The sequence below is a fragment of the Amphiura filiformis genome, chromosome 1 (assembly GCF_039555335.1).
Source record: "Amphiura filiformis chromosome 1, Afil_fr2py, whole genome shotgun sequence".
In the NCBI taxonomy this organism is placed as follows: domain Eukaryota; kingdom Metazoa; phylum Echinodermata; class Ophiuroidea; order Amphilepidida; family Amphiuridae; genus Amphiura; species Amphiura filiformis.
The window spans coordinates 48856856-48877506 of record NC_092628.1 but is presented as its reverse complement, the minus strand read 5'-3'; the positions used below and the strand labels follow the sequence as shown (position 1 = coordinate 48877506).

At 38.0% G+C, this 20651-nt stretch overlaps 1 protein-coding gene across 1 annotated transcript; it reads right to left on the bottom strand.

The window, feature by feature from the left end:
* Positions 1-69: 69 nt before the first annotated feature.
* LOC140161273 (uncharacterized) lies at positions 70-3615 on the bottom strand. Its single transcript, XM_072184748.1, has one exon. The coding sequence runs from the start codon at positions 3613-3615 to the stop codon at positions 70-72; it is 3546 nt and encodes a 1181-aa protein (XP_072040849.1).
* Positions 3616-20651: the final 17036 nt, after the last annotated feature.

Below are 20651 nucleotides of genomic sequence, written 5' to 3'. Positions count from 1 at the left end.
TGTGTAAATTGTCATCTGTCAGAACTTGTTCTTGCAAGACGGAGTTCAGTACCTTTCTAATTGATCGAATCATCCTCTCCCATATACCACCATGGTGTGATGCAGCAGGGGGCAATTTATGCTCTTCTGGAGTAGAGTACTGTGAATCTGTGCTTGATTGAGTTTCTGGATTTCTTGTCGCAGTTCATTTTCAGCACCAACCATATTTGTGCCGTTATCTGACCTGATGGACTTCACCTGCCCTCGTCGAGCGATAAACCGCCTGATTGCATTGATGCATGCCGATGTGTCCATTGATTCAGCCTTCTCTATGTGAACGGCTCGTGTTGTTAGACATGTGAATATGGTTCCATATCGTTTCACAGATGATCTACCTACTCTCACATAAAATGGTCCGAAGAAGTCCATTCCAACATTTGTGAAGGGTGGCTGGTCTGGTGTGACACGATCTTTGGGTAGATCTGCCATGCGTTGCACTTCAGCTTTTCTGCTGTACTTTCTGCAGGATACGCATTTGTTTACTATCTTTCTTGTGCAGCTATTGGCATTTACAATCCAGAACTTCTTACGCAGGATGTGAAGCATGTAGTTACGACCACTGTGGCCTGTCATTTCATGTATTTCTCTCAGGATTAACTCTGTGACAGTTGATGACTTTGGGAGTATCATAGGGTATCTTGTGTCCTCTGGTAAAGCTGCCTTTGACAAGCGTCCACCGACACGTAACACTCCTTCCGAAAGAAATGGGCACAACCTTTTGATAGAGCTTGATCTTTGCACATGTGACTTATCATGCTTTCCATTTTCTGATGCAGGGTCCAGTGACTGTCTTTCCAGGATCTTGATCTCTTCTGGGAAAGCCTTGGACTGTTCATATTTCACCACTGCTGTTTCTGCATCTCGTATGTCCTTTGCATTCAAAAGTTTGGTGCCTCGTACTTGACTTCCATATTTGTCATCGTCTTTGTCTGTGTGGTCTTCACCACTCTGTTGCAGTGTTGTACTGACATGTTCTGATTTCTTCTGTCTAACTTTGTAGCGAAGATGTTTCTTGATTCGTAGAATCCATGCCACTGCTCTTCTTAGACGATACCATGAACTGTAGTATGTGAGAAGTTTGTCGATTGCTGAATCGTTCGTCACTGTTGCATGGCTTATAACTCGCTTCTTCACTTCAGGATCATCTATGTCGATGCTTCTTTGTCTTGGCATTTCAGGCCACTTGTCTTCTGGCTCCTGCAGGAACTCTGGTCCGTGGATCCATCTAGTGTTATCGAGAAATTTCTGTACTTTCAAGCCACGTGAACATTCGTCAGCAGGATTGCTTTCACTTTTAACATAATGCCATTGGGAAGGATCTGTTGCTTCTCTGATGAGCTCAACCCGGTTTGCCACGAATGTTTGGAATCTGGAAGCTTCACTGCTAATGTATCCAAGTACCGTAGTATTGTCTGTCCAAAACACAGACTGGTCTATGGGAAGCTCCAGCTCTTTACGCAGCATGTTATCCATTCTTACTGCGACTGTGGCAGCCGTAAGCTCCATCCTAGGAATGGTGACCCTTTTGAGTGGTGCAACTCTGGACTTGGACATGAGAAGCTGACTGTGTACTTCGTCAGAACTGTTTACCATACGCAAGTATGATACTGCTCCATAGCCAACCGTACTGGCATCTGCAAAGTGATGAAGTTGCGTTGTCTTTGGACTCTCAAAGCCTGTAGGCTTGAAACATCTGGCGATGGAAAAGTTTTCTAACTTTGGCAGCTCGGATATCCAGTCCTTCCATTGTCTTTGGTATTCTTGAGGGATTTCATCATCCCAGCTAAGTTGCAATTTGCACAAATCTTGCAGTAATAGCCGTGCAGGCAAGATGGCGGGAGCCACTAATCCGAGTGGATCATATAGGGAACTCACTGTTGATAGTATCCCTCTTCTAGTCATGTTGTGGTCTTTCACTTCTATTTTGAAGCTGAACTTATCTGTTTCAGGTGACCAAAGAACTCCCAGAGCTCTCTCAGGAGGCGTATTACCTTGCACATGAAGATCAAGGGACTTGGTTCCGCTTGCTCTCTCCTCTTCAGGTATCACTTTCATTACTTGGGAGCTGTTGGACACCCACTTGGTGAGCTTAAAACCACCTTTGCTCAGCACTGAGGTGAGATCCTCAACTAAGGTGATGGCTTCTTCATCTGAGGTCAGAGACTTTAAGCAATCATCAACATAAAAGTTTCTATTTATAGTCTCTGTCACTGGTTTAGAACAAGTGTTGTCTATAGCTGTTCTTCTCAAGGCATAGTTTGAGCAGGCTGGTGATGAAACCGCTCCAAAGAGGTGTGTAGTCATACGATACTCTTTCATCGCCTTTGATGTATCTCCGTTGGGCCACCAGAGAAAACGTAGGAGGTCTCTGCATTCTTCCGACACCTTCACCTGATTAAACATCCCTTGCACGTCTGCCATCACTGCTACTTGCTCTTGTCTAAAACGCAATAGAACACCCACAAGGGAGTTTGTCATGTCTGGGCCTTGAAGCAGTTGCTTATTTAGCGAGGTTCCTCTGAATGTTGCAGCGCAGTCAAACACAACTCTGATTTTGAGTTTCTTTGGATGACGAACTCCATGATGTGGGATAAACCACCTTCTACCATCTGTGTGTGTGTCGTCATTTGGGACTGCTTCTGCATAGCCATTCTCAATTGTTTCATTCATGGCTTTGACGTATTCAGCTTTGAATTGCGCATCTTTCTGAAATCTCCTTTTCAGGTGTTCCAGTCTATTGGCAGCCATGACTCTGTTGTTGGGAAAGATCATTTGCTTGTCCCGGAGAGGTAGCAGCATCTCATAATGGCCCTTGGTGTGGTTTATGGACGTTTGTACAATATCGAGAAATCTTCGATCATCACGTGATCGTTGAGGGGTGTCATCTACCGATCTCTCTGTGAAGTCTTGGTTATAGAGGTCTATCAGTTGCTGCTGAATGCTTTCCTCTACCTTAATCCTGTGCACAGATACTTTGTCTGTCTGAGTAGTCAAACCATGGACTTCCCACCCAAGTTGTGTCTTGCAGGCAAACGGCCCATCATCTTGGGCTTGAATTACTCTTGTTGGTTCAAGGGCCTTTGGGACATTGTTTCCTATCAAAAGTTCTACTTTGTCGTTAGGTTTCATCACTGGTACATTAATCTCTTGTAAGTATGGCCATGCCTTTAATGCATCTTTGCCTGTTATGATGTCATCTTTGGTTACGGGTATGGTATCCTGAATATATGCGTCAGGTAGTTCTATGCGATTTTCACCACCAATGTCTGAGACAATCAGGTTGGCTATCTTGTTAGTGTCTATGCACTTAGTACCATTAATGGTCTGCACACGAATCCTTGTCTTTGCTCCTGTTGCGGACAGTCTGTATTGGAGGCTCTTTGTACAGAATACTGCTGTACTCTTGCTGTCTAGCAGTGCATAGGTATTAACTTGTCTTCCGGAGTCCGGAGAATACACTGTGACTGGCACCACCGACAGCAAAGAGTTTGTGCCGGCCCCCGTAAGGCCACACGCCATGGAGGCATCAGCAGCGTTATCTGGCTTCCTTTCTCTGTGTAAAATTGTAGGATGCATTTTCATACATGTTCTACACTTCAGTTTTTTTTCTTGCAATCTTTTGCCCGATGAACACCCTTCTTCAAGCATGCAAAGCAGAGGCCTTTCCTTTTTATCACTGCAATTCTCTCTTCATATGGTTTTTTGAGGAGTCCTTTGCAATCTGATGTGTTGTGTGATTTGTTATCACAGTCATAACACCATTTCGGGGGTGATTCCTTTGCATCATTACCACTTGATTGTTTACTATCCTCAGTGGCATGTGTGGAGAAGTTTAACCTTCTTTTGTTGGCTTTGAATGGTGGAATTTTACTCTCCTTGGTAGTACCTTGAATATTCCCATAGACAGGATTAGACACAATTCTCATCTGCCTTTCCACAAATGATACGTAATCTTGAAACCCTGCCATACGACCTTGTACTTCCTGTATGGTATCTACTTTAATTCTCCATTGATGTCTAATAGGGTAAGGAATCTTCTCAAGCAGCACCTTGACTGTAGCTGAATGATCTATCTCATTTAGACATTCCAAATTCTTCATGGTATTTAAGTATTCACCCAAGAATATTGCATAACTTGACCACGCCTTTGCATCATCACGCTTTACCTCTGGCCAACCTCTAGCCTTTTTCTTAAAGGCTTCCGCTATCACAAACTTATCCCCAAACTTCTTCTTCAAATGCTTCATTGCTTCTTTGAACCCATTTGGGCCCTTGCTCAGGTATCCTTTCACCACATGATTGGGTTCACCACTGGTGTGTTGGTCTAAGAAATACAACTTATCCATCTCATTATCAGTTTTTGCTTCTATGCAATACCTGAATGACTCAATAAAGCTACAATATTCTAGGGGGTCACCATCATATGACTTCATCTTTCTCTGAGGTAATGATGCATGTTTACTTTGCTTCAGAATTGCTGATGCCAAGGTACTTAACATTTGGTTATCAGATGACACCGGTGGCTTCTTATCATCACATTTTACCTCTCTATCTGTTCCACCTATATCATCTTCTTCTACTTCCACATTGTCATTCACTCTACTCATTCTGTTGGCTGAGACTTGTGGTGTGGAGTCTAACCATGGATTCTGGCTCACAGTACTTGTGTTTCTATTTATGACTTGATTCTTGTAATCTTCACTACCGGTAAGTTGACTTGGATACTGCGGTAGCTTTTGTTTTACTGGATTCATTGGGCCATAACCTGTTTCCTGCGGTGGCTGTATTTGCACCGGGTTCACTATGCTTTGTGTCTGGTCCTGCGGTTGACATTGTTCTACCAGATGTATTGTGCTCCGATCATGCGGTTGCCCTTGTTGTACCGGATTTGACCTACTGTGATTGTGGTCCTGCGGTAGCCACTGATGTACCGGATTCAACCTACTGTGGGTCTGGTTCTGTGGTGGCTGTTGTTTTACCATATTGCTATGAATTTGGTTCTGCGGTGGCCATTGATGTACCGGATTCAATATACTGTGAGTCTGGTCCTGCGGTGGCCATTGGTTTACCATATTGCTATGAATCTGGTCCTGCGGTGGCCATTGATGTACCGGATTCAATCTACTGTGAGTCGGGTCCTGCGGTGGCCATTGATATACCGGATTCAATCTACTGTGAGTCTGGTCCTGCGGCGGCCATTGTTTGACCATATTACTATGAATCTGGTCCTGCGGTGGCCATTGATGTACCGGATTGTACCGCATCCACATCGCTATGAATCTTGTCCTGCGGTGGCCGTTGTTTTACCATATCCATGTTGCTATGAATCTGGTCCTGAGGAGGCCATTGTTGAATCGCATCCACGTCGCTATTAATCTTGTCTTGCGGTAGCAAATGCTGTACCAGATTCAACATGTTGTGAGTCTGGTCCTGTGGTGATTGTTGTTCTACCAGCTCCACTACGCTCTGGTCTTTACCATTTTGTTGTTGTGTAGGTGGTGGTCTTATTACCTGTTCTTGTTGTAGTGAGTTTTTCACTGGTTGTAGTTCTGATGGGTTTTTCATTAATTGTTGTGGGGTTTTCACCATTTGTTGCTGCGCAACTGTCTCTAGTTCTTGCGATGGAATTTTTACTGGTTGTTGATGCGAAACTTTCACTGGTTGAATCTTTTGTTCAGAAACTGGTTGCCTAGAACTATGTGCTGTTTGTACCTCTGCTGCTCTTATTATCGCTTGGGCGATGCTTTCAGCCGTCATACTACCGGTATCGGTATCATTATCCGAGACACTATCTCTTTCTGAGTAGTAATTATCTTCATATAACTTTGTAACAGCTCTTGCTGCTTCTAACTGTACCTGTATTTGCATCTGCTCTTGTTTATATGCTTCATCTTCTAATTTCCTTTGTAATTCTCTCATATTTTCCTCCATTTCATGCCTTTTCTTCAAGACTGTGGCCTTTGCGATCAACTCTATTTCTTTGGTCAATGCCCTTGCTCTTTCTGAATATCTACTTGATGCGCGGCTACATGCACGACTAGATGCATGGCTCCTTATTGACTTTGATGCTGAACATTGTGAGGCACGATCCGAGTCTCTTGCAATGAAGTCTCTTGGTCTTAGAGTAGGGCTAGTAGGTTTCGATTCGTCATGGCCGTAAGTCATACTACTACGCCACCTTTCCACCTTTTCATGATGACTTATCTCGCTGTGGGTATCCCACGGCACCCTCAATCGTCCATAGTCGGCCAGCCTGGTTTCTTTACCATTTCTCTTCCTTTCTAGGAGTTGCTCTGCTGGCCTATCTTCTTGCAGCAATTCACCACCAACAGCCCCATATACATCACTTCCACTACCATCTTTGCTGCCATACATTTTTGTGTAGATTCAAGACTGTTTATGATCAATCTTGCTGTAGTTGACTAGGTACAGGTCTTGTATTTCCTTCTTGTCCAACACCGTCTGGGCCGCACAACACCACAACAGCGCCCTCTACAATTCTAGGGAAAATCGAGCGTGACCCGTGTACACGTGTGTCTGTCAGTTCATGAAAACTTTTTTCCATAAAAACAATTTAAGCTTATCCACTTTATCGGGGTATTTGAGGACCAAAGCGCCTTATTTCGACGCAAAAAAGATGATATTTAGTCTCTAGAAGATGTCCTTAGTTCATTTATAAGTAACCAACACGCTTGGCAAGATCCTTCATTGTGAATTTCTCATTTTCTTCATAAGTTTTAACTTGAATGTAGAGCCTTTTTGAAGCATTATTTCTCTACCGGGCAAGCCTATGTAATTACCGGTAAACTAAAATTCACCTCTCGTTTTAACTCCTTCTCGTACTGCCAAATTACTCAACTGGACGATGCATGTATCTTTCATCTTTCATTTAATGTAGAAACAGCAACACAAAGTCTCAGGATTCAGTATTTGTAGCTATTTGTAGGCAATTTGTAGCTATTTGTAGGTTAAAACTTAGTAAGAGATCCAGGTAAACACAGCTTGCTTCAATTCACGAGTGGCCAATCAATCGAACTTGTATCGATCTATCAAATATGCAAATGAGCCTAAATTAGGGGCGCACAACCAGAAATTGGCACCAACACCCAGTATCGGCATTGCCTTGTTTTTCAAAGATACTTGAAAGATTGGTTTTTAATAGATGTATTGCTTATATTGACAGTCATAAAATACTTAATGATAATCAATTTGGCTTCCGCAGCAATCACTCTACTTATATGGCCATTATACATTTAGTGGATAAAATTAATAATGCGGTAGAAAAAGATGAAGCTACTATTGGAGTATTTTTAGACCTTTCAAAGGCTTTTGATACTATAGACCATAACATATTAGCACACAAATTAGAACACTACGGATTCCGAGGCATTGTACTGGACTGGTTTAGGAATTACTTAAGTAACAGGAAACAATATGTATATTATAACTCGTGTGAATCCAAAATGAAAGATATCATATGCGGTGTCCCTCAAGGTTCCATATTGGGACCTCTACTATTTATACTTTATATAAACGATATTGTTAACACATCTAACGTATACTTAGCTTTATTCTGTTTGCAGACGACACCACAATAATATACTCGCATAAAGATATAAGAAGCAAATTTTGGTTAATTAACAATGAACTAAAGGAAGTCAGTAATTGGTTCAGAGCAAACAAATTATCAGTAAATGCCAGTAAAACCAATTATATGATTCTGGGAACACCACATATGACGTCCAAGAATTGGATAAATATTGATTCAACAACAACTGTCTGTAATGTAGATGTTAAGATAATTTTAGACGAAATCGTTCTAGAAAGGGTAGATAATACCAAATTCCTGGGAGTACTCATAGACGAAAACTTAACATGGAGGTGTCATATTAACTGTATAGCAAAAACTATTTCAAGGAATATTGGTGTAATGAACAAACTCAAATTCTTTGTACCAGATCGCATTCTTTATACTCTATATTGTACCTTTATTCAACCTTATTTGAACTATGGAATATTAATTTGGGGAAACACATGTAAAACATATTTGGATAAAATTGTGAAACTCCAAAAATGGGCGATACGGACAGTTGCCAGTAGTCATTACAGAAGTCATACAGCCCCTTGTTTGCCAAATACAACATTTTAGCAAACAATGACACCTATAAATTAGAATTGGGAGTTTTTATGTATAAGTACAGTATTAATGAATTACCGAGCTTATTTGACAGTTTATTTACCCTACGATCTAATATTCATGATTACCAAACAAGAAACGCTAATAACTATAACTTGACTAAAAATAGCAGGGTTTTCACCGATCACGCTGTCCGTACAGCTGGTCCTATATTATGGAACTCATTGCAAAAATCTTTAAGAGCGTCTTATTCAGTGAAACATTTCCGGAACGTGTACAAAAGACACTTAATTTCAAAATATGATTAATTGACGAGCATTGTAGTTTTTTTGTTTCTTGTTTGTTTGTTTGTTTGTTGTTTTTAATTTTTATTATTTGCTGTTAAATTTTCTGTTTGGTAACTTTTCTGTTAAAGGGGATGGCTACCTCTGGCCTTACTGGCCTTTCGGCCATCTCCTCCATGATTCTTTGATGGTATTTTAATGCGTATTTTGTATTTCTATGTGAATTGTGGAAATAAATAAATGAATAAATGAATGAATGAAATGAATGAAAATCAGATTTAGGTAGAAATACAGTCAAAGTAAGACATTATGACTCTGCTTGTCTGTTTGTTTTTCTTTTAATACAAATTAATGTTGATGAAATAAACTGGTATGACTCTTATAACTAGTAATAAACGACGATTAATTTTATAATAACAAAATAAAACACTGGGTCATTCACGACGTCATTTGGTCGTTTCAAGTTAGGAGTATTAGGATTGGTTTTGGTTATAGTCACGTGGTTTCATATTATCCTGCATAAGCTCTTGACTGACGTCATTACCGATACTTTTGTCTGTACTCTTTGTTAGAAACTTAAAACTTGTAGAAAGCAGTTTCGGTTTTTTTGTTACATAATCGTGTGACCGCAGAATCAATTGGTTTGAAGTTACCTTGATCCAAGTATACAAAAGAAGTGTTTAAATTTCACACCGTGCAATATTCATGAGCAGAGGAATCGAACAAGTCAGTCTACATTTGAAAGCGTGGTGTAGATGTTGGAATAATCCTTGGATTATGTTCCTGTGAAAAAATTTAGACCACCGAAATATTTCCTCCCGAGATTACAAAAGAATAGACACTCGAGTGATGTACACATCATATGCATATCGCATACGGGAGTTATTTATTGCACTAAAATGAGAAAGGGGAGAGAGGGGGTGTGGGTGTGTGTGGGGAGGGGGAGAAAGAAAGAGAAACAGAGGGGAGAGAGTAGATTAGAGCTCGAAAGGGGAGTGGAGTAGGATGTAGGGGAGGGAAGAGTACAATGTAGGGGGAGAGGTGAGGGAGAGAAGAAGACACTGTGGAGCGTAGGAGAGGGAATAGGGGAAGAGGGGGTAATATATGTGAGGTGATAGGGGAGCCTAGGTGAGATGTATGTTGTTTGCTTTCCGTGGACAATGAACTACTTTATATATTCTTATGTCGCTTATGAATGCAGCAGTCACCGTGCACGCGTGTGATTAATTCCGAACCATACATATATTTGTTTACTTCAACATAACACAAAGGCGGATATGTAGCCGATAATATGCTTAGCACAATCATGACAATAGGCTTATGTTTGTTTGTTTGTTGTTTATTTGGCAAGATCATTAGAATACAAAAACAAATTATAGAGACAGAAAAATCATTACAAAGCACATCAATGTGACAAATTAATTAAAGCTTAATTAAATCAACCACAAAGCCATTTAAGAGCCATTTATACGGTGCTATACACTAGTGTGTGTCCTTCCTACACTAATGTTGAATTGCTGAGCGAAAGCGTTTGGTATCTAACCAATGAAGTAGCGGTACTTATCCCAACGCAAGAAAAAACGCTCTACCTCATTGGCTAATCGCTTTCGCTCAGTGATTAATTATAAATTCAGCTTTCGGTGTTATGATTGCAGACAAGAACTGCTCCTGTTTTTAATCCCTTATTTTTTTCTGAACAAAAGAGAAACTAAAACTGAGAATTTGAAACGAAGTATTGTAATTTATGTCAAAACTCGGGGATATTATTTCCCGCCAAAAATTCAACCAAAAAGAGAATGTCGCCTTAAGGACACGGGGTCTTTTTTATTTGATGATTGATTGATCGGTCAATTGATCAATCGATTAATTAAATAGTTTATTGATTAATTGATTGTAGTAACTCTAAAATATAATCTTCTTTTTCAGAAAATTCACCAGAAATAGAATAAGCACGATCTAGTCTATTTTAAGCCAAAACAAAGGTTAAGAACGTACCCATTTTAGCACCAATCCTTATTTATATATTTATTTGTTTGCTAAGTTAATCACTTCAACAAGCACATGCAGCACAGGTGGTTTAGGGAACATTAATCTTTTCGTATTACAGAGACTCGCGTCAAATAAGGGCTCTTATAGTAAGCATGGTAAGCACTTTTTATGTTCTCGTTTTGCGTTTTTGAAGAAGTGCGATTTCTTGATTTACAATTCTGATCAGTGTTAAAACGCCTAGTCTTTTCCTCTCAAGTACGGGCTTGTATTTTGGTTTTAGTCTCACGGGAACATAGAAATGAGCCCTTGTGACGCCTTCTGGGCGAGAGGAAAGAAATGAACCAAACGCGAGTTGCATGTCGGCTTATACATTTATAAGAATGGATTTTTTGTTTTGGAATTCCTAATGTTTACGGAACATCAACTGTCTAGTTCTTACCGTAGTTGTTTATTTCGTCATTTCTTTTTAAAAGTCAACTTAGTGTTCCAAGTTGTTGATTATGTGACTTTGACTTAGCCTACCTGTTGGAGTAATGCTGAATGTGTTTAGCACGCCAGTGAAAGTTTCACACACAGAAAAAGTTTGAAAATTCTTGGCAAAATCACTTTCTTAAATTAGGTTATGTTCAGTTGACGTCATTTAGATGATTAATTTGAATATAATATATCATATAATTTCGTTGTTATCAAAATATATTCCTAATGTATGTCGTGTTAGAACTAAGGTGGCTATGATTTATGATCTTTTGGAATTGCGAATGTTTACAAGTTGTTTTAATTATTTGTTAGTACCAAATGGACGTAAAAATTATGTTACAGAGACGTCGGCGGTGCAGATTCAGGAAAATCGACCTCATAGTATAATTAAAATGAGTTACGGATATACTTATTTTAAGTTAAGAAGATATAGTGTTAAAGCTTTTTTTAATGATCGGATGGAAATTTGTGTACTTTTGTTATTGAATGAATGACAAATGCTAAATCAATGGCTCAAACGTGTTAAGGCCACAAATTTAGAATTAAACGTTGATGATAACAATTAACCCAGTCGCTATAAATGAACCTATAACTTTAAATTCTTCGGATTTCCAGTATTTATCCCTGAAAACGATACGAAACCATTGTTATAACATATATATAGGAAGTTTCATGTCCATAATATCAAAATACAAAAAAGTGTTCCTGGGCTCAACAAAACCCCACCCAACCATTCCCCGGTAAGGCAGTAGGGTCAATTTTGGAACCCTAAATTAAGCGCAAAATATATATCACTAGGATCCACAACATGCTCTTCTATCAGGGGCACAGTTTTTAAACCCCAACACATTTGTACATTAATTGAATTACCTTTGAAAATTTGGGTACAAAAACTCATACTCTGCAACTTTAGGTCAAATTTTGCACTATGATTATGTAATTGAGGTTATTGGACTATGCCATTGGGATGAGGCAATTAAATGGAGCCGTTTGGCGGTTTCTTTGAGCGTTATATAGCGACAACAAAAATAAACCTTTTTACATTTATATAACTTCTAATATTTCTTCACCGTATCCTTGTTCATCCTGTATGTCTACCTGGGCAATACACTGTTTATACACCCAGGTCCACCCACAACAACAAAAGAACAACAATTGTCCGACAACCTAAAGGACCTCAAAGCACTGTTGTTGCAGTGGCAAGATGCTGTATAATTATCTTGAATGGGTTGCATATGTTTTATACAATAAAGTAGCCTACTTCCTTTTGGCTGGATATTTATTTTTGATCACCCTCACAGAGCGGGGGTCAGTCAAGTAATAAACTGTAAACATACGTGAAATGATAATAGTGGGGGCGACTGGCAGTTTTAGGAAAAGGGATCTTTTTTCTGATAATGTTTATCTTGTTTAGGGTATTGGCATTTTTAATACTTGAAAGAGGTGAAACGTGTGCTTTTTGGTGCAAATTTGTTGTAAGGACTATAGACCTTTTTCTGATGACGTCACTTAATCGATATTGGGGTCTCAGATGTAAACAAACAACACGTGCGTTCCTCACGTGTCCACGATGTGAAAACCCCAAATATTGCGTATTTTCTCTTATGTTTTGACATCTGTCACTTTATAGCTTCCGTAAAATAATTATTTAAACAGGAACTGTATTTGTTTCAGCTTGTTTGATGCTATAAAATACAAAAGATACGGAAAAACCGCGATGCTATTTGAAAATCAATCTTTGTTTCACAATTTTGTTTACTTTTTACACCGTGACGAACTAAACGCGTACTGCGAGCTGGCAATCTCGCGCAGGACGCCTAGCGTCGCGCAAAGTTGATCGCGCGCGCCGGCGCAGTATTTGCGTTTGGGTGCTGATGACGCGAATGCTGGACCCAATATCGATTGATTGGTGACGTCTGAGAAAAAGGTCTATATGCTTCAACATTTAATTATGAATTACGTTTTCATATTGATGCTGGTATCCCACGTGTTCCAAAAGAAAACAATTTATGGTCGTACACCAAAACAAGACTTTCAACACTTATTCTGTCAATTATGCTCTATTTCAGTAAAACCCAAGTATTATTTGATCTTTGATGGTATTCAGGTTACTAAGAAAGCAGATTTTTGAAGCAATTGAATTGACATGTACCATGAAGATGTCTTTGAGAGAAATCGTGTCATCAGGCTTTCAGCGTTAAGCGAGCCAGGGCAGAACTAAATTGAGCAGAACCTTTCCCGTGAAACTCAATGGGTAGATGATGCACCATGATGAAAAGGTCTTACCCTTCTCTTGCGCGCGTATCCAAAACGAGAAACATTTTTACAATGATTTCAAAATTGCAGAATTTTATGTTACGATGTCATTTTTGGAATCTACCTGAATATGCATTTAAATGAGTAAACACTGCTTAAATTTCATCAGTAGTTTAGTAGGCTGGTCTTGTAATTTGTTAATTATTTTCAATACATACCAACGTTTGTGCTTGTCAAAATTGAGAGCACGCACTGTTATTTGTGAAATAATGACATCGGAGTTTGTCAAGTACACAAAAAAGTAGATCAGTTGACTTGCTGGTTTCAATATTCATCATTTATGCTTCCGTTAAAGAGTCAATACCGGGGAACTAGGTCACTGTTTTTCTTAATAAAACGTTGATACATCGAGTGAGCTATTTTGGTTTCTTACGATTCTACAGATTCTTTGCAAAATTGGAATGGATGTCGTGATAACTCAATTTTAGTTTTCCACACGGAAATCATAGACAAAATATGTAATTCTTTATCTAAATTAACAATTTCGGTAAAAATATTTCTTTCCAAGACCTTTCTTCATATTTTACATCTTGTATGAAATAATAGTTCTGGGTCCGTGCTCTCCGGTGAGTAGGTTGTAAGCTGTTGTAGCAGGTTTTGCCTTAATGGTTCCCCATAAAAAGTGCAATTGGCTCTGACATTCATTCTGGAAAAAATAATGACAAAGACAAAAGGAAACTATGACAACAAACACACAGGTACACGAATAAAGTTCGTTGAAACCGATTCCAGAAAAGTGCACTACCGTTTTTTGGTGGATTAAAATTTTTGATCATATTTTGCCAAATAAAACACATAGCTCAATCATAATCATTTTTGTTGGAACTAATTGGCCATAGAAGTCATTTGTTATATTTTGGCCAATTTATGGATATAAGAATCATAAACATGTATTTCTATGGTGTTTGTTGTATGTTGTGACAATCAAACATAAATACTTGTACAAAGTATGATATTAGAATATGCACTTTAATTTTTACCAGACATATCTTTTATTCTATTTCAAAATCAATTATTAAAAAAGTAACATAAAATATCCAGATTCATATCTTAGCCTATATTCAAGAATTTTTTTAATGCCTAGACCTGTGCCAAGTGTCCATTATTTCCATAATGGGCTAAATGCTAAAATTTGACTATATAGTTCCAACTCAAGAATTAGGATTGAAGAATATTTCATTTGTTTGATATTATCATTATTTTTTTCTAACAAAAACCATTATATATAATAATATAATTATATATATTCTAGACCTGGACAATGCCAACAACTATTATACTAATACACATTTTTCAAGCTATTTTTAAGATTTGTAATTTTTATTCTATATATAAACTGTACATTTGTGTGGAAATTGAGGGCGCTATTTACATATATTTTAAATTCAAATTAGCCAAATAATATGACTAATTCCTTACATTTCATGATAAAATATTTTTTTGAAAATTTCCTTGCCATTAGTATTTTTTCTGATGTTCTAATACCATTATAGTGTCTACCCCTTCTAAAGATGCAAACAATATTTAAAATAAATAGCGCCATCATTGTTCAACTTTACTTTAAAATGACACAGTTTATATTACATCAAACAACCGTGTAGCAAAACAGGATAATATTTTTAATCACATACAATTCGTGCTGGAATTCGTTCTGAAATCGAGATTAGGTATATGTTCCATTATGACGATAAGCGTTTTTGATTCATGAAATATGTAATAGAGTCAATGCATGTGTAGTCTTTACCACGTTTACCCTAACCAAACCATCAAAGGCGCCATAGATACGTTGTATGGATATGTTCGCCTATAATTTAATAAAGGGAACAGACCGAAGGGTGTGGGTTTTTTGATCGTGATCACATATACTGCAACGCATCGGGCAGGAATGATCGAGACAGCCCTCTTAAAACCCGGGTTTTAAAACAGGACGATTCTTGCATACATTGTTCTATGCATGCACTGCAGTCTTTATACTATTTATTAGGTAATACATCCTGCTATAATTGGTAAAGTCTCCAATTTTTTCCTTTGACAATTTAATGCTGGAGCTAATTGCAGTTATAGAGGCCACTGGATACAAAAATATTTGAAAGATTGAAAATAATTAAAAGATTATGAATGTTTTGAGTCATCTAGTATAGTAGAAATAGACAAAAATACGAATCAAATTCTGGACCCACCAACGATTTTTTCAGTCACGTTGCGACCCGTTCGCCGGGTCTTCATCAGATTGTGCAGAGACTTGACCAATGGCTTGGTCACGTGATGGTAATCGGCGAGAAAGTTGTTTCAAGGTGGGCTTAAGAGGGGAGTTAAAGAAACCAAACGGGAAAGAGCCGATCAGTCAGCACTCAGCAATAATGGAAGTCTCCGTTTCCTATCGCACGCCTGGGACCCCACCGTGAAACAACTTCCTCACCGATTTCCACCACGTAACCAGACGATCAGTAAAGTCTCTGCACACTATGATGAAGACCCGGCGAAAGGGTCGCAACGTTACTGAAAAAAAAATCGTTGGTGAGGCCAGAATTTTAATTCATATTTTTGCTTAAAATAATTTAACTTACAACTTTGTGAGCCCGAAAAAGACCGTGGAACAGCTCAGCTTAGTGAATTTTCAACAAAGTAAAGCCTTTTTAAATTTTAGCAAAAAATAGCAGACCTTGCTAAAGATGATTGTGTGTGGAACGACTGTCTACTATCCCCTTATATTCCCGGGCTTGTATTCCATATATAGAACCATAAGATTCATACATTTTTATCTTGACAACCTAGTGGTTTTTTTCTTCTTCCCTATCTTAGCTCTTTATATTTGCTTACCATGCACGGATTAGCTTTTAACTAGATGTCAACGACTCTCATGTCCCTCCTTACGTGGATTTTATGTCTTAGCCACTCGGAGGCGATGCGTCGACCAGCCCGTGCCTTCGTCCATGAATCAAATTTCAAGTGTTTGGACTAGTTTAAAGGTTCTATTCAAAATTGTTTATTTTCTACTAAGCAATGACTGATGTGTGCACCTCTTAAAATCAGGAAGCGATTTTTTCTTTGTTTGCCAAAGTTGTTGTAAGACTAACCTTACTTGAAATTGATGAATGTTTGATAGAAGTGATCTAATTAGTAGATTTTTAGTGACGTAATGCATGTTGCATGATACTTCATGAACACAGCCTATTTTAAATAAGCTGACCATAATACGTTTAAATTCAAAGCTGTTATTCCCCTCTTTTTAAACAGAATCAACCAAGTATGCTCATTTGACCTCATCTGAAAATATTTTTGATTATGATTTCAAATGTTGGCAAAATCCATACGTTTGAAGCTTTTGTGAAAATTAGTGAAATCTTGTAGTCTGACTCTAATATGCTCCATGAATGGGATAATGTGTCCCCCATTGCCATGCGAAGGAATGACGTAATACCACTTTAGTATCATGGTCATTTGTAAAGCTTTCGTAACGCATCCTCTTGATATTAAGAAGAAAGTCCTTCACAAGATAACAGTGTCAACACATCAGCTATTCTTGAATTATATGGAAGATTTAAAAAATAATACATAAATATATTACACTACGTTTGCAATTATTGTGTAATGTTTGTGCTGTTATTTATAGACATTCTTTTCATCACTTCAAAATGTCTAAGGCTTGTGTGATGATCACCAAGATTTAGTTTCTTTCTTGGCGTATTGCTTCTTGGTTTATGATTTTTTGTTCGTTTGCAATGTAAAGATTAGAATAGTTGCAAAAGTAAGATTTTAAATGAGGTGAGTGTTTACTTAATGTCCATAACATCTTTATAAATATTATTTTTAAATACACTGTCCAGTGTATTGTTGCTTTGTTTCTCGTAAGAAACGTTATGTTGTCATATTGTTTGTCATGAGAAAGGTTTTTACGCAAGTCTCCATACATAAATGACAGCCAGTGACCATCCAGGATTTGAACTTGAGACCTTCGCATCTCCGGACCGATGCTCTATCAACTGACTTAATGAGTCACATGGAGAAGAGCAGTGACGTGATGCAACATATTGCACCATTTTAACTTCAATATGGTAAACCAACATTTTTCATGTTGCCTGCTGGATATTAGTTATTAGTATTTTTGTTAGAGGGTGAAATCGACCGTCAATTGACCGGCGGTTGAACCGCGTTCCATCCTTTGTTAATAATAATAGAAACCGGCTCCAACCGAACGGAACTTCCCAAAACCGAAGGTCGACCGCTGGTCGAGTTTTTCCTTAAACTTGTGTATCTGCCATACACACCCACCCACACCCTTATATATTACATCCCCACCCGCCCACATGATTATTTGTGTTTAACCTGGTTCCAATCGGAATAGGAAGCAAATAAATAAATAAATAAATAAATAAATAAATAAATAAATAAATAAATAAAACTAGATCATGAGATAAGGGGGATATGAAATAAAGCGTCCTTATGTGCTTACCATATTATATTATACATGTACATTTCGCTAAAACAACAACAACAACAATAAACAGGTGTGACAAACCTTTCTGAACTAAAAGTTTATCACAAAAACCCTGGTCTAACGAAGAGGTTTAGGTGCAACTTCACACCACGTGTTTTCCCGTCTCGTAAAATGCTCAAACAAACAGCCAAACGGCTCCATGTAATTGTATGGCCGTCAGTTCCGCTCAGTTGAGCTAAACAATTGTACCCTACCACTATATCGTGGGTAGGGTAGGGACTCCATTTTCGAGGGTAAGGGGAGGGGGTATTAAGGCCCAGGTACACATTTTCCTCCAATGTATTGTTATAATAGTGGTTTTCAATCATTTCCATGCGGCAAGAATTCTAATTATGATTCTATAGATCCGAACTGAAAGGTAGACAGGTAGTTCCCTAATATCTTCCAATGCATGACGATCAGGTTTTCAGTAAACCGTTCAACCGTGATCCAAATCGTCCTGAGGATATCCGTATAATGATAAGTTATTAAAGCGTAAAACGCAAGCCCCGCTAAGTCGCCCAAGAAAGACCTCAGCAAACTTTCCATCCTGGCTAGTAATACCATCTGGAATGTATGTCATGAACCAACCTTAGGCCCTGTCGATAAACCCTGTGTCCACCTTTAAGCGTTCTATTGTTCGTTCCTTTCCTTTCCTTTCCTTTCTAGTACTTCCTATTGCAGCTCATTTGAGCTATACTGGAAGTCCTCTGGAACTTAGAGGAGGTGATTATACAGATATCATTTTGTCTTCTGTTTTATTACTTGTTTGCCAGGATGTTTTTCGAAATCCATTCAATCTGAGCTTAACAGGACATTGTCTACAATATTTATGGTTTTGCTTGCTTTGCTTATATTGTTTTGCTTGCATACCCAAAGAGATTGATGAACGCATTTGCGCTAAAATTTGTATAAGCAAGCTTTCCTTTATACGGCAGAATAAGTTAAGTCATAGCCTGAGACATGTAATAATTACAATTATTGTCCAAACATGGAAGAACCACAAGAAAGTATGAACAAACCATATGTGCACATTACACATTCTTGAATTTAACGGAAAGGTTTCCATGGATAAATTCTTTTCCGAGAGACACGGGAAAATCCACATCGGAACGCGGTCCTTCAACATAGAATTCCAAAACATTCGTTTGGTTTTGTCTTTGCCTCTGTAATAGCTTTTTAAGCTTAAAAGTCAATTTTGAATTGAACAGCGCAATGAGGTGTCGTCTGATTTTGTGCGGTATACAAAAACAGTTTGTTGTCATTTGGCTCCTGTGTTATTTAAGCTTATTTAGTTGTTTCGTGGTTGTTTGTCTGAAGCCCTGCGCTGTATTCTAACATGTCTAAGTAATTCAATCTGACCTTGACCGGGACATATTTCTACAATCTTTTGTTTATTTGCTTCTGCTTTGTTTTGCTTGCATTGTTAAAAGAGACTTGAAACAAACAGTTTTGCAAATTTGTTGAATATGGTCATCCCTTTAACACTTAGTCGTAGTCTGCAAGTATGGAAGAAAAGTAGAAAAGTATGAGAATGCCTTGTGAACATACGCTCTTGAATTGACGGAAGGTTTTTCATTCGGATCATTTTTTCCCAAGAGACATACCAGACCCTTCACTTCAGAATGAGGTCCTTCAAACATAGAGTTTCAAAACATTCGCTTGTATGAAGTTGAAAAACAGTAACAGTATGACGTGCCTGTTTTTCTTTTTCTGTCATGTCTGTATGTTGCATTAAACCTTTCAAGAACACATGAGACCGTGTCAGTGGTACCTGGCAAATTTACAAGGGGAGGGGTCAAAATCACAAAGTCGTCCTGCTAACATGTTCCATGAATGTCTTTATACTGGGACCAAAAAATTCGACTTTAATGCTAAAATGGGCCCAAACTAGGTTAAAACAGACCAACATGGGCCACGACATATATAAACGTCGGGCCCTTCTGCAATACATATTTTCTTAACGAGCCCATTTGCATGATGATAGCCCTTATATTACACAATCTATAATCTTGATAGAACCAATAACAATCATCAATATGATCAACAGATTGCTCTTTTACTACAAATTTGTAATTTTATGGACCTTTCCGTGTACTTTTACTTTAAAATTTGTGATTTTTATGGACCTCTTCTTTTATCAAAGTTCGTCTTGGTCGCTTTTAATAAAAATCATGTTATTCGCGCTCGAGTTCTTCATAAACACCTTCCACACACGTCAAGTTTACAATAGTCAGTTTACACTTTTTGCTGGTCATACGTTTAATGACAAAATTAGCAAATATACCAGTTTAGGTAAATAGGATTATCTATATCTGTTTTAAAAATCGGATGCGTTTGATCCTCAGACAATTGACCTAGAGGGATTCGCTTCATACTGAAAATCTTGATTAAAATTGATTTTAATTATCTAAATCAATATATTATTGAAAAATAACACTTTGATGTTTTGCAAAAGTTCATTCTACAAATCATATACTTTGAAAACCTGCTTGATTTATTGTTGTGAATACGTTATGTAGGTTTTACAAAAGTGTTGTTGTTTCAGCCCTCTTTACAACATAACTCAAGAACCACAGGAGCTACAAGAGTATATCTGTGATATTTGCATTCTTCAACACACTCGCTATGAAATGATCAATGCAATTTTTGCCAAAGCTCATTCGCAAGATGCTGTGAACTACCAAATCGCAACAGTATAAAAAAGTTGCTAACCTTAAAATTGCTTAGCTTCCTTTGAAAAGCAACAGGTAATCTATCACATTTCAAAATCGACAGGTGACTTTTGCACAAATTTCATTCAAGTATGTATCTAAAAAGACAATAAGTATGCCGTAAAACCTCGTCTACAAGCATTTAAAGTGCTTCTGATCATAGACCCTAAAGTCTATGTTCTGATGAAAAAACTGATGAAAGCTAAATTAATTCAAGC